Source organism: Quercus suber, unplaced genomic scaffold (assembly GCF_002906115.3).
Source record: "Quercus suber isolate HL8 unplaced genomic scaffold, Cork oak 2.0 scaffold_341, whole genome shotgun sequence".
In the NCBI taxonomy this organism is placed as follows: domain Eukaryota; kingdom Viridiplantae; phylum Streptophyta; class Magnoliopsida; order Fagales; family Fagaceae; genus Quercus; species Quercus suber.
Window position 1 is genome coordinate 272038 of NW_027069793.1, and position 15406 is coordinate 287443.

At 34.4% G+C, this 15406-nt stretch overlaps 1 protein-coding gene and 1 pseudogene across 1 annotated transcript; both read right to left on the reverse strand.

Annotated features, from left to right (window-relative positions):
- Positions 1–5744: 5744 nt before the first annotated feature.
- Positions 5745–7587, reverse strand: LOC112029401 (uncharacterized protein At4g06744). Its single transcript, XM_024062081.2, has one exon. It carries the CDS (start codon positions 7535–7537, stop codon positions 5990–5992), a length of 1548 nt encoding a protein of 515 aa, XP_023917849.2. The 5' UTR covers positions 7538–7587; the 3' UTR covers positions 5745–5989.
- A 1075-nt stretch (positions 7588–8662) lies between these two features.
- LOC111991825 (scopoletin glucosyltransferase-like) lies at positions 8663–10076 on the reverse strand (annotated as a pseudogene).
- Positions 10077–15406: the final 5330 nt, after the last annotated feature.

The window sequence follows — 15406 nt, forward strand, 5'->3', positions numbered from 1 at the left end:
TTAGGCTCAACAACAAGTTTGACACTAGTTAATTTTTCAACTTCAGTTTTAGATTCAACTAGTTGCTCTTCCAAACTTTAATTTTGTCCACCTGAGATGAAATTTGATTTTTAAAATTCTCATTCAAATTATTGGCTTCATCCAATTTAGCAATCAAATCATCTTTTTCAAGCTTTACCTTTTTAATTTTAGCTTTCAATTTTGTAGAACATTCAAGAGATTTCATACAAAAATTATAAAGCTTGCAATAGGCATCTTGAAAATCATCATCATCATTCAACACAAGATCATGCAAATCAAAACAATCAAGAGATTCCATGACAACGGGGGTCAAGGATCACACTCAGGAAATTAATCCAATTAGAGTGAACCCGCTCTAATACCACTTGTTGGGAAATTTAGACCCCAGTTGATAGAATTAATAAGTTTTAAACCCAAGTTATTAATTAGATTTATTATTAATAAAACTTGTTAAAACAAACAAACATCAATATTATGTCAAAATCATGCAGCGGAAAAATAAAATAAGACAAGATATGATGACCCAGAAAAACCAATGAAACCAACCAGTTTCACAGTAAAAAACCTGGGGGGAAACCTTCCCGAAAAGCAATCCACTCTAGAAAAGAGAAGTTTCAGATCTAGTACAAAACTTTTGTCCCTAGACTCTACAATCCCCGTAGATGAACTCACAGCAGAAACCTTCTACCGCTTCAGAACCTCTGAACTCTTCAATATATGAACGCCACCCTTTTTGTTGTTGCACGGATCCCAGTACATGACTAACTCACCAACTTAAGGAAGAAGAATGTTGGCTGCAAAGTTCTTCACTTCATCAACAATGAAGATCAAGAAGCACTTGGTTACAAAACCCTAAGGCGCAAAAACGCAGTAGCTTCTTTCAGAGAGAATAAGGCATCTATCACCTTTTGCATATGTTCTCCTTGTATTCTCTTATGTGACGGCCTTTAAAATAAGCCTTATATAAGTCTAGGGTTGTGAGAAAAGAAACCCTACTCAAATATATAAGCCTGGCCCAAAAATCAAAAAGCTGAAAATTCTGATTTCCCGTAACCTCGATCGATTGAGAGGTGTCGAAAGGTGTCGAGGTTTAATGAATCTCAACAGATAGTAGCTATCGAGGAGGTGTCGAGAAGGTGTCGAGGGGACAGAAACTTTCTCGATCGATCGACCAGCTATCGAGAAGCTATCGAGATTGCGATAAGAATCAGTTGAAGATCTCGACAGATAGCCAGGTGTCGAGGTAGCTATCGAGAGGTGTTGAGCTTTATAAATTTTGCACTTCAACTTGCTTTCTCTTGGACAGATTTGATGACTTCAACACTTGATCTTGAAACATTATTTCTTGAAGTATTAAAAACACCTAGAACTACCCAATTACAAGCAAAGTGCGTTTTGTCAAAGGATTAGCCAATTTACACAACTAAGTGACATATGTTCTTAAACAAGTTAAAACATATATGTCCTAACAGTGTGTGAGAGAGCATGAAGAATTCAAGTGTGTGTGCATTCAAGACCATTCTCGCGACTGATGACTCGCCAAAATGCCACACGTGTGAAGGATGCCAGAAGCTGAAGGGTCACGACAACTGGAGCACTATAGGACAAAATAGGACAGTCTAGCTAGTCAGTTATTTTGTGACTTAAACTTGCAACTCATCCCAGTCGCGAGTTAGTCACCAGGGCACCTTATTTTGCAGAAAAGTGACTTTTCACGTTCCTCACGTACCCTACTATAAAAACTCTTATTCTCACGAAATGTAAAGAGCTCCCAGAAAAATTTTTGAGAGAGAAACCCTAGAGAATAATAAGATTGACTCATCCACAATCTTATACATTTGATTCTCAAATTCCTCTACTCTCACCCTCTTTGTTGACATACCCTTGAGAGATTCATTAGCCAAATCCTTATCTCACCATACTTATATCAATGAGGAGGTTTTTTTTGGGTGCTTGGGAAGTAGTTCAGAGAGGGCCAATTCATTTGGTTAATGCAATATGCTTATTGCGGGTTTCGAAAAGCTAAAGAAGACACAGTTAGGCTTAACCTTGTTAGAGCAAGAAACTTGAAGTACTTAGATGCATTAAGTAGATTAGGCTTTTAGGGTTTATTGCTATTCGTGTATCCCAACTTTATTCTTTAGTGGATCATTTTACCGCTTAGAAAGCGACGGAGAGGTTTTTGTCGAATTCTTCGATTTCCTCTTCGATAACACGTGCTGATGTTATCTTTGTGTTTGCATCTCTCTAATCCTTACTCTTGCCTTTTAATTGCTAATGTGTTGTAATTACTTATGGTTTAGAGTAGTTTGTTTATTTGGGTATTGCTTGTACTTATCTTTCTGCATATCTATTGTTTGAGTATAAGCTTGTGTTGGTATTTTGAAATTAGGGGTCTAAACATTCACTAGTGTTTTACACACCAAGTGAACTTTCACATGTTAACCTAGAAAAGGAGGAAGATTTCATCAATGAGGTTGGAATTCCATGTATGTCATGTTTGTTCAATAAGCTAACACATGAATTTTCAGGTAGTAGCAACGAAGGAGGAATAACTTATATGTGATAGGGAAGGAAGTCACCTATGTCACCCTTACCAATTCTCTATCTTGAACCCATAATAATGACTTGGCTTTTCTAGCTATAATTAATAAATTATATGTATATATATATATATATATATATTATGTTATCTTCATCATATATATATTAGGCTAAAATGCAAATTGCACCTTCTAAGTTTGACATAAATTTATTTCAAGTCTCTAACTTCACTTTCATTCAATTGAGTCATCTAAATTTCAAACTTATTCAAGTCAAGTCTTTCGTCCATTTTCATTAAAAAAAAAATTGTCATTAACCATACAATTAACTAATGAAAAAATATATTTTGAAAATAAATTCTCACATAAAAAATTTATAAAGTAATTTTGTTAAATTTTTTTTTTCGGGTGAGAAAAATATGTTTTTTAATGGTAATTTTTTTAACGAAATATAGAATCTTTGAATTGAATAAATTTGAAACTTAACTCAATTGAATGAAAATAAAGTTCTTTGGTTGAAATGAATTTCAGTCAAACTTAGATGGTACAATTTGCATTTTAACCTATATATTATCTTGTCATGTTATTTCTTTTATTTCACATCATCATATTCTTATTTTACATTATTGGCCCATATTTTTATACTTCTATTTTAAAAATGATTTTCTTTAAAAATTACTTTCATTTATGATTTCACCAAAACAAAGAGGAAGGATGAAATAAAGAGAAGAGAGAGCAAAAATTTATAGTATCGCAACTTTTATCACAATTATCCACATGACAAATAATGAGTAATGAAGAAAAAATGATATATCCAAATAAAAATGATAGATAAGTATATAATTGGAACTCAACCATATATGTCCTCCAATTATATCTTCCAAACCATCTTTACTAACAATTGGTCCCTCTCCTCCAAAAGGGGATTTTAATTTTTTTTTTTTTTTTTTTTTTTTTTGAATGAATGGTAGATGTTTTTCCTTCATTTTATTTTGGTCCTTCTGTTGTAGTATATCAATCACTGGAATTGCGTAGTTCTTAGTTCTTACCTTGTTGGTATTATTCGGTTGTTCTTAATGTTGTTCTGTTTGTTGAAATCTTTGGTCATTTTTTGAACTTTTTGGATTCTAAACTTTCTAGGTCTTAGATTTTCTTAAATACATGGAAAATTCTACAATTAGCTATATGCATAGTTAGGGGTGTCAATTCGTGTTCGCAGGTGGGGTTCGTGTCGTGTTGAGTCATAAGTACTTTGCTATATGGGTTGACCCGAACCCGACCTGTTTAGTAAATGTGTCAAGAATTCTCAACCCTAACCCGACCTGTTTATTAAACAAGTTGACCCAACCCGACATGTTTAACCTGTTTAATTAATAAGTCATGTAAAAATTAATACAAATAACCCATTTAATAATTTGTTTGATTAATAGGTCATACATGATCTAAATAATTTATTATTATTTTCTATATATCTAAAATTAAAATACAATTACAACCATAAATATAATAATAAACATATAATTACAACAACAAAATTAAGCAATAATAACAAAATTTAATACCTATATTATCTAAACGGGTCAAACAGGTCAGACGGGTTCACATGTTGAACACGAACACGACCCGTTTATTAAACGGGTCAGCCGTGTCGACCCGAATATGATCCGAACCCATTTAACCTCAACCCATGACCTATTTATAAACGAGTTAGTCGTGTCGGGTTCGCGGATCGTATCAGATTTTGCCACCCCTATGCATAGTTGATGGTTCTATTTAAAATGACGCTGAAACTTCTAAACTTTTGAGTATCTTTAGGTGTAATAAATTGACTAAATTAAAATTAAGGTGGTTTATTTATTAAGGTGTTTTATTAGTACTATATAATTTTCCATTTATTTGGTCTCTCAAACAAGACTTTGAATCCATTAAAAAAACTGAGAAGAATTGGTTTTTAGGGTCCGTTTGGTTACCGTAAAATATTTTTCGGAAAATACTTATTTTCCGAAAATGCTATTTTCCGAAAAAGGAAAATATTTTCATGTGTTTGGTTGTATTATGAAAATTGTTGTGGAAAATATTTTTATGTGTTTGGTTCTGTTAGGAAAATGCTATTTTCCTACAATTTTTTTCACATTTTCTCAACATCCAAACAAATTTTATTACAAAAACTTTCAACATCACAGCCAATTCAACAACAAATTCCGGCAACAACAACACAACAACAACAACAATCATTTCATTAAAAAAAAAAAAAAAAAACCAGAGAGATCAAGAAAGAGGAAGCGGTGGGTCTAGGTCGACGACGATCGACGATCGACGGCACGGCGCGGTGCGATCGAAGGTGCGACTAGATCTGCTCGTTGCAGTAAGGCGATGGGGATTGGGTTCGTGGTCGCCGGCGATGGTCTCTCGACTTGGATCGGCGGTTCGTGGGTTCGTGGCCACCGGCGATGGGCGCTGGGCTTGGATCGGCGATGGCGCTGGGCTCTCTCTTTCTTTCTCCCTCTCTCTCTTCGTGCTCTTTGTTTCTCAGTTTTCCGAAAAATAGGATTTGAAGTGAAAATAGAAACTGAATTGGTTTTCACCTTTGACCACTGGTCAACGAAAATCAATTTTCGAAAAATTGATTTTTCGGGTGCAACCAAACACCCGTAATTATAGAAAAGCATTTCTGGAAATGTTTTTCTCCCAAAACAAATGCAGCCTTGGTTTGAAAAATTTTTGATGAAAAATCAAATTTTTAACCCAAAAAAAATTTTAATTTAAAAAAAAAAAAAAAAAAAAAAATAACCCAAAAAAAATTTTAATTAAAAAAAAAAAAAAAAAAAAAAAGGGGTTTGGGTCAAGTCTGAATATCCGCGTGTCAGAAATTTGGGCAAGAATCGAGTAGAGGCACTAATTAGGTTCCGAGGCTTAGGTATCCACAAGTAAAAATTTCAGGTCGGGTTCTAGTATATACCCAATCCAAAACCGGGCCATAGCCAACCCTAAATTGGTGGCCGGCTGGTTTGGTCAAAAAGAGAAAGAAGATGGGTATTAATTGTGAGTGGCAGATTCAATGGATTAGTTGTTGACAAGCTGAGGGTTTTACACCCTATCCGTATGGATTATGCACTCTTGGATTTTAGACTTAGTTATACAATGTTCACGTGCACAGAACACACTTGACAATAAGCAAAGTATGAAATAAGCAATACGCATTGAAACAACCTCTTGAACCCAACGTGATGAATCCAATTTATGATCGACGATATTCAGTGCTACACTAGCTACATCAATTAGCATCTGCTCAGGTGATCAAGATGCCCATTGCTTATTTATAACTTAACAAATATTTAGAGAATAACAAACATATGCAAATATAATACAAAGGCGCGCCCTTCATGACTTAACCTTATTAAGTCAATTTAGAGGAGGAAATTAAATTACAACTTATGCGGTATAAGAGTATTATAGGATCTTGGTGAAGGAGCTACAGCCATTGGTTGATTATCAGAGGCATCAAGTGAACCTGAATAATGATAATTAGTAGCACATGGAACTTTCTTCAAGGACTGCGGACTGGGGCAAGCGTGGTCCTTATACTTAGAGAAAAATTCAGCACACTCAGCCTTTGATCTCTGATTAGAAAGGTCTGGAATGCAATTCATCCTTACATCAAGTATCTTTTTGTCGATCAATTTCCTGCATATAGGACCAACCTGAGTGAAGTAGTTGTATGATAAGGAGAAGTTTGACAATTTAGGCAGCTTGCAAACAGCTTCAGGAACCTCCCCATAGAACTGGTTTCGAGCCAAGACAAGCAGCTCTATTTTGGACAAACACTGAAATGAGAGTGGTATTGGACCCGATAGATAGTTGAAGCTCACATCGAAAACTGTGGCATTTTTCAGTAACCCAATTTCATATGGCAAGCACCCATCGAGTCTGTTGCCTAAGAAGAGCACCTCAACCAGAGTGTCTTTAGCATTGCCAATGCTTTGTGGGATTGGCCCATTGAACAAGTTGTTGGCGACAGTGAGATAAATGGCCGGCGTGTTGCCAAGATTACTAGGAAGAGTATCGTAAAATTGGTTGTTATTGATGAATAGTACGTCCACGTCTAAGTTGAACACTTGAGGTGGAACCTTGTCATGGAAATTGTTAAACCGGAGGTCCAAGAATGTTAACTGTTTGGCTGCAAGAATTTGGTAAGGGAAATTGCCGGTTAAGCCGTTGTTACTAAGGTCCAGCTCGTAGAAGTATTGAAGCTTTAATATCTTTGCTGGGATGCTACCAGTGAAATTGTTGGAGTTTGCGTGGAAGAATGTTATGTCTGTTAACTCTTCAAGGAAATTATCCAGTGGAAATTGATTTTTGTCACCATAAAGCCCACACCCATTGAAGTCTATTCCAACAACTGCTTTTTTCTTTTCGTTTGGATAGATGGCACAGGCGATGCCTTTGTAAAGGCATATTTTTTGTCCCCTGCCACTCCAATTTTGTGTACAGCCTTTTGGGTCTCTGGTTCTATTTTTGAAGCGTTGAAGTACAGGGTAGACCGCATTTAATCGAGAATCAAGGTCAATTGGAGGTGGTGGAGGTGGGGGTGGTGGTGGAGATGGAGGTGGTGGAGGTGATGGGGGCGGTGGCGAAGGAGGAGGTGGTGGTGGCGATGGCGGTGGCGGTGGCGGTGGAGAAGGTGGTGGTGGCGATGGCGGTGGCGGTGGCGGTGGAGAAGGTGGCGGTGGTGATGGCGGTGGCGGTGGCGGTGGAGAAGGTGGTGGAGGAGGGCAAACGGGTTCAGGAGGAGGAGGAGGACATTGAGGAATAGGAAAAGTATTATAGCCAACACCTCCACCACATATGATAATTTCCCATGTTTCCCTATTGGACTTAACAACCTCATTACCAAAAGCCACTTCATTGTACAAGCACAAAAATAGCAAGAAATTTGATAGCAAAAAGGAAGCAGAGAATGTAATGGTGCCCATTTCTAATGTCAGTGCACAGTAACACACTGTGAGATTGGAAAGAGCTAAGGAAAGTTAGTAATATATAGACTTAACTCTAAGTATGCACCATGAGATAATATAAAGTGTTTCGGATGCATGCATCCTCACCCTCCATATGCAGAAGAAAAGTCAAAGAGACTCTTACAATATCAAGTATACAGATAATGAGATTGGGAGACAATATTGCTATAAAAGTTTGTCTCGGACTGAGAAAGAAAGTGAGAGGCTGTTGCACCTCATTTCCTAGAGAGTGACATTTTTCTCACTAGCCTGATTGTCACTCACTGACACCTTGCATTATATTTTATGATAAATATAACTTTTGGTACATCCTGATAAAAAGGTATGATATTTGGCATGAAACACAACTTGCTCACATGTATTGTACTTCAAAATTTCCACAATGACTAAAAGATGTCTAACTAAAAGAAATAACATAAGATACTCATTTAATACCAACGCAATTGGCGGCCTAATGATTAGGGTCTTAGGCCAACAAGACTCTATTATGTGGAGTGTCTTAGGTTTAAGTCTTCCCTCTCTCTGTTAGCAATGTGTTGATGCTTCTTATATTTCATTAAAAAGAGGTCTTAGCCCAAGAATGATTAGCGTTTACTATAATTAAACCCAATTAGGAAAGCTATACTAATACTTATTTTCTAACCATTTTTTGTTTAAAGCCGAAGGTCGGAGCCACCACATGCAGCCAGCAACAGAATTACCCCCCTAATTCCAAGTCCCAGGCTCCCAGCTTCCACCTTATATTAAGACTAAAGACAATGATATTGAGTGAAGTTATAGTCTTAGGTTACAACCAAATTTATACCCAAACTTTGTCTAAAAACTAAATTCTTTTTTGAAAAAACATAAGTAAAAAGGGTAGTACCCATTGTTAGAATAATAGTTAAGTGATTATGATCATCATTTCTCAACACTATAACCTCTAGTTCAATTGGTAATTTATCACCCCTAATAACATCAATTATTTTGAAACATGAATCTTGGTTAAAATCTTGGTTAACATGAATCTTGTTATAATAACATAGTGCCATAGGTTATTGATTGCAGGAAATTGCTAGATTGGGAATGGACTATGCACCTTTGTCATGTCTTCCGTGAAACAAAGGGACCACAAACATTTTGAAAAAGATGGGTACCCAACATAATTAGCCTTCGCTCTACTTTACCCACCATAATTAGCCTCACCGCCTCCTTTATTTTTTCCTTCTTGATATCATCTTCCATCACTTTAATCCATTGATGTGCACCAACACCAACCCCAATTTTCAATACTTCAGTCACTAACTTCTCATTGTAAAACTGCTCAGCAACCATAGGCCATGTGACCATGGGCAATCCCGCAGTCACTCCTTCCAAAATTGAGTTCCAACCACAGTGAGTCACAAATCCTCCAACTGCTTCATGATCAAGGATCAACACTTGGGGAGCCCAACCTCTTCTAATTAGTCCCTTACCCTCCATTCTTTTCTCAAATCCTTTAGGTTATAACCAACCTTCCTCTTCTTTTTCATTTTTACCTTTCCTCACAACCCAAATGAATTGTTGTCCAGAAGCCTCAAGACCCATTGCAATCTCCTTGAGCTGAGAATCACTAAGTTTTGCTATAGTCCCAAAACAAATATAAACAACCGAATTAGATTTCTTTGTACCAAGCCACTTCAAACATTCATGTTCATCAATGGAGGCCTCCTTTCCCCTCTGAGCTTTATCTTCAGCGTCTTTGCTGCATAGCGACACTGGACCTATATGCCATGCTTTTCTTCCCAAAACCTTTCTATAATGATCTGCATAAACCGATTCGAGCTCATAGAAGCTGTTAACAACAACCCCATAGCTCTTTAACTCTGATTCAGCAGCCTCTTTCAACAAGTTGGTAAAGTACGTTTCAACTTCTTGCTGAGTGAAGTCTGTAAGTTGAGCCCTTGTCAACTTTATCTTCCCTGGAAAATTAGGAATGACAAAAGTTTCAGAATCAGATGGAACTTTCTTGTGAGGTTCATATAGTCTCATAGCATCGTTTGCAGGCAGAGAAAAAAAACAGGTCCCATGGAAAACAAGCCTAGGAATACCAAACTTAGCTGCAACATCAGTTGCCCATGGAAAGAACATGTCGGCCACAAGGCAACTAGGTTGGTAATCTTTAAGTAGTTGCTCGAGTGGTTGTTGAAGCATCTTAGTGGCTATGAAGAAAGCGGGAAACATGTCAGGGGAACTCACTGAGTCAACGTTCTCACATCCTTCTGGTAAGCCAGCCTCCACAGTTGGGAACTTGATGATTTGAATCTCAATATTGATGCCAAGAGTTCTGGTTCTTTCGATTGTTTAGGAGACTTGCCTTCACACCTCGCGCTGCGAATAGCTTGGCCATGTCTATGGTGGGTATCATGTGGCCTTGAGCCATGAAAGGGAAGAAGAATATGTGAAGTTGAACACTTTCGCTACTCATGGCGATGATAATGAGAACAGAGTTCACAAGGACTAGGGAAAGATAACTAGAATGAAAATTTTGGTTTCTTCTGTTTGGTGCTGAATGCCAAGCAACGGTGCATAATATAAAAGTTTTGACATTATTTTTATTGGAAATATAAAAAAGTTGTCAACAACATTTTTTGTTAATTTTATCATTTTCACAATAAAATGTTTTTAAAAATAACAGTAAATTAATGCTCTTATGTGGCGTTTGGTACGGGGGGAATCCACATTACTCCTGGCATCCAGATTCTTAGGAATGTGATTCCTAGGAATCACATTCCTAAGAATGTAGTTATTCCTATGTTTGGTTCATTCCCAGGAATCTTAAATGAATTATTTATTTTTCCCATTCTATCCTTAGATTTGAATGTGAACTACCAAGTCATTTAAAAAAAAAGGTTAAAATTGTCAATTTATAAAAAAATACAATTTATTTTAAGCTTGGGAATCTGGATTCCCACCTGTTTTAAAGGGAATCCACATTCCTATTGAGAGGGGTTTAAGAGGGGAATCCAGATTCTCCTGGCATTTGATTCCCTAGCATGATTTATAACCAAACATGGGAATCTTTAAACATTCCTAGGAATCCTAAAACATTACCCCGTACCAAACGCCACATTAAGGTATTGGTTAATATTTCCCTATTTCTAAAACATTAAAAAGTTTTTTTGAGTTGAAAAAAGATTAAAAAGTTCAAACAGTTTTATCTCTCTATATTAAGAGGGTCCAAAAAATTAGTTATGACTTAAAAAATGTCAAAAATACCTCTAATATAATTAGATAATCCTCTTTCTTAAAAAATAAAAAATTGGGTTAAAATTGTAATTCAACAAAATTCTAAAAAATTTTTTTTTTGTTTTTTTTTTTGTACTAGATAAATTTTTTTCCTAAAAATTAGCACACTCTCTAATTAAATATAACTCACGCACGCTTGATACATTTTTCCTAAAAACTAGCACACACTAAATCCAGCAATTTACTCCATTTCAAATCCTAAATTTTAGTTTCTTAAAAATTTCTTCTTATATAACCTGACTAACAATAGATAAATTCAAATTGAAAAATTAAATTAAACTCTAAATAAATAAATAAAAAGATTCTCATTGCACATGTGGAGCACGTGTAATGAGACTAGTTTGTTAATAAGAAAAACAAAAAATTAAATCTAGAATGATATAACAATCTATATTTATATCATATAATATCATATACTTATTATATAATAAAATTTGGGCTTAGCAGCCGTGATTGCGCCAAATGGCTACTCTCACTAATTAGTAATTTAATTATATATTTTTTGTTATGATATATCTCCTCAATTAAGTTATAATATTTAACAACTGTTTAATTTAGGTAAAATTTTATCATTTAAATTTCAAAAAATTTAAATCATATACCAATCGGTTTTTGTTGTAGGTGGAGATTGAATCTTAGATCTCTTATTCAATCATCAAAAACTTTACCAATTAAGCTAACTGGAACTCACTAAAAAAAATTCTAAATTTAAATCCCACATAACAACTCACATTTTCTTTCTTAAAATTAAAATAAATTAAAAAAAGCCATGTTTTGACTAAGGGATAAGATTTAAAAATAATTTAAAACTAATTCAAATTCTATTCAAACTAAAAGTTTATTATCAAAATTTTCTAAACTTAAATCTCATACAACTCACAATTTTGTTTTTGTTTTTGTTTTTTCTCCTTGAGTTGCATGATTGAACAATAATTTAAAACAAATTTAAATTTTATCCAAACTAAAAGTCTACTATCAAAATTTTCTAAACTTAAATCCCACACAACCCATGCTTTTGTTTTTGTTTTTTCCTCAAGCTACATGATTTAACAATAATTTAAAACAAATTTGAATTCTATGTTGGATAAATACATGTTTGTATAGTATACAAAACATACGCAGCGAAAAACTAACAGATCTACTTCATTCGCAATTGATAACATGTACTATGTAAATTTCAAAATATAAAAACAAGAGAACATACCTTGGTGTGATGAATTTCAAAATAAAGATTAGAAGTACTTGAGAACACTTTTAATCTTCACTCCAATTCTACTAATGCCCAAGAAGTGTGGTCTCTCAATCAGTTATATGAATTTGTTCAAGGGAGAATTCAAGAGTGTCCAACACTCACATACAAACCATTTCATGTGTCTTGTCTTACAAAAATTCTATATGTTTCTCTCCTTATAACTGATTATCTAATTGGGCTAGCCTTTTGGGCCTTTCCAATTGGACTCTAGCATGTGGCTTGGAATGGGACCAAAAGGAAATAAATAAGACACTAGCTCCAATGGGTCTTGAGCTTTTTTGTCAACTCTTGACAAGTCCAAAGTTACCATTAATTATATTTAATGCCACTATATAAATATAATTGCACTCTAAGTCTTATTAATAAATTATATCACAATACTTTATTGTACATGTAACCCCTTCATAAAAAATTCGTAGTAATACAAAGTCATGAATATAGACTGCCACTTTGTTAATTACTACATCTTAATCCTTGAATATCTGGTTTAATCCTTTAAGTTACTTATCATATATTTATGAAATCCAATTCCATAAATATATACTTTAGTAACTATTTACTAAAATAGTTAGGCGTAACATTCTGAATAACAAAACCATTAAACTTATTGAATGCTCGAAAATGTGTTGAAAACACAAGAGCTGTTTAGACCCCAAATTAAAGTTATGGCTAGATTGATTTACACTAATTTAATACTAAGTGCGGAATAGTGTAAATGTGAGCGAATAAACAAACAAGCTACTCTAATCCATAAACTTAACAACACAGCAGTAAAATGGAATGACAAAAGAGTAGGGAAGAGATATGCAAATACAAGATAACACGCCGATGTGTTATTGAAGAGGAAACCAAAGAACTCGGCGAAAAACCTCTCCGCTGCCCTCCAAGTAGAAATTGATCCACCAGACAATCAGTTGGGATACATGAGTTAGCAAGAGACCCTCCAAGCCTAATTTACCTGATGTACCTAAGCCCTCCAAGCTCCTACTCCAACAAAACTTCTTGGAACCATGTCTTGTCTAACTCTCCGGATCCTGCAACAAGCTACATGTTGCATCTGCCATCCTTGGCTTCTTCCAATGCTTCCCAGCGGTACCAAAACCTCACTTGACACTACGAAAGGGTATGGTAAGTGTTTAGGTTATCAACCTCTCAATGGTATAGAAATGGAGAGGTAGGAGTTGAGGAAAATCCACAAGAAATTGTATAGAGAAATGTGGATATAACAATCTCTAACTCTCAAGTTTTGTGACTAGGGTTTTCTCTCAGAAACACTCCTCAACATTTGTGTGTAATGTGGGTATATATAGTGTGGGTACAGAAAGTGTGTATCTGATAACACAACTTGGCAAAACAGAATATTTTGCGAGTGTCTCACAGGAAGGCCTTACTTGTGAGCTAATCGCAAAACACAGCTGTCTCCATCTGTACTAATTCTTTGCAATCCAGTCATGTGCAGGGCACATGCATCACTTCGTAGGATGCTTAGTAGCGAGATACCCGCGAGAAATCTTCTGTCTTCAATTGCTTGAGTCTTTATGCACACACACACTCTCTCTCTCTCTCTAACACATAACCCTTATAATTAAATCTCACAATAAATAAAAGGTACAAAAGATGGAATACAATTACAATCAAATTTGGCACAGAATTAAAACTAACAAAACATATAGTTGTAAATTACAACTTTACACTTATCTCAATGAAATATTTTGTATCTCCGTTAAGAGACTATGAATTTCATCTTAAGAATATATATTTCATCAACACTAAATGTAACTGTTCAACATACTAAAGTTTTGACCATAACTTTAGATCTCACTTCTGATATATCAAAGCAACCTACACTTCATGATAAAATCCATTATTCTCTCAAGATTAAGAGTTCATGTAAATAAAAGTCGTGAGATTTGTTATTCATTTAACAGTCGTTAAGAGAATAATAAATCTCAAAGTAGTCCAATTCAATATGTTTTAATTCTTAAAACATATCAACATAGCAATTAGAAGTCTTCACTTCCATGATCAAGACAAATCATCTTAGTTGATATGCTATAGTCTTCGCAAATGAAATGCCCAATTTCATCACCAACTACGAACTGAAATTCTGAGTTTACAAAGAACTCGTAATTTATATCTTCTATGACTTTTTACATAAATCACATACTATGCATCTCATAAACTATATGATAATGTCCAAATATTTATGTTACCATCATTTAAGATAATAATAAAGCAACTTTGTTAATCACAACTCTAAGTCATACATAATGTCATACGTAATAACGTACATATGTAATTTTGCTCCACTTTTATTGTCTATCTCCTCAAAAAATATAAAAATACAAGATCAAATAAGATAAAAAAGAATTTAACAGAACACTTGTATCATGGGATTTCAAACTATAGGTCAGCAACCTTAATTTCAATCAAACCTCAAGTGGGTAAAGTGTCAAATTTCAAATCACAAGTAGTCAACTTAAATTTAGGCCAAACTACAAGTGGGTAAGTTGTAATTTGTTGGAGGAACTATTTTGTTTGTTATTGTTTGTACTAATTAGGGCATAGATAAAACATGTCCCAAATAGGAATTATAAAAGTCATTCCATATCTCATATTAAGACATTAACACAAAGCATAAAGCACATAGAGAATTTTAAAATATTAAAATAGATAAATACTGATAAAGTCTAAACACTAAACAATCAAAACTTAAAATAATTCTTTTTATTAAAATTATTTACTTATTTTATTTATTATTACTATTTATTTAATCATTTAGTTTTAATTATTTTAAAATTTTTGAGCTTACATATGAATTTTTATCAAGCCGTACATCACATGGAAATAATATCTAAAAACTAAAGCCTATCATTTATTATTACTATGCTTCGTTGAGCCACATCAGCGGCAAGGTTATCATTTTCTTTTCATCCTTAAAAAATAATAATTATATATATATATATATATCTCCTCTTTTAAACTTTTCTTCTCCCTATTCTCCAAAAAAATTTATTCTTCTTCCTATTAGTCCACAACTATTGTTACACTTCTTCTAACATTTCCCCTTTCTTTGTCTCTTTATCTCTCCATTACTCTTTACTTAACCTTTACACTTCCTTTGTCATTTTCTCTTTCTTATATTTTCACTGTTCTTCTCCCCCATTTTACTTTGTATAAATATTTGATATCATTTTTTCAATTCATATTTTTCCCACACAAAAACTCCCTCTCTCTCTCTCTCTCTCTCTCTCTCTCTCTCTCTCTCTCTAAAAATAAATAAATAAATAAAGATTGATAAATTTGTA

Excerpts from the sequence above, each read along its gene's own strand:
- LOC112029401 (XM_024062081.2), bottom strand. The coding sequence starts at position 7,537 with ATGGGCACCATTACATTCTCTGCTTCCTTTTTGCTATCAAATTTCTTG.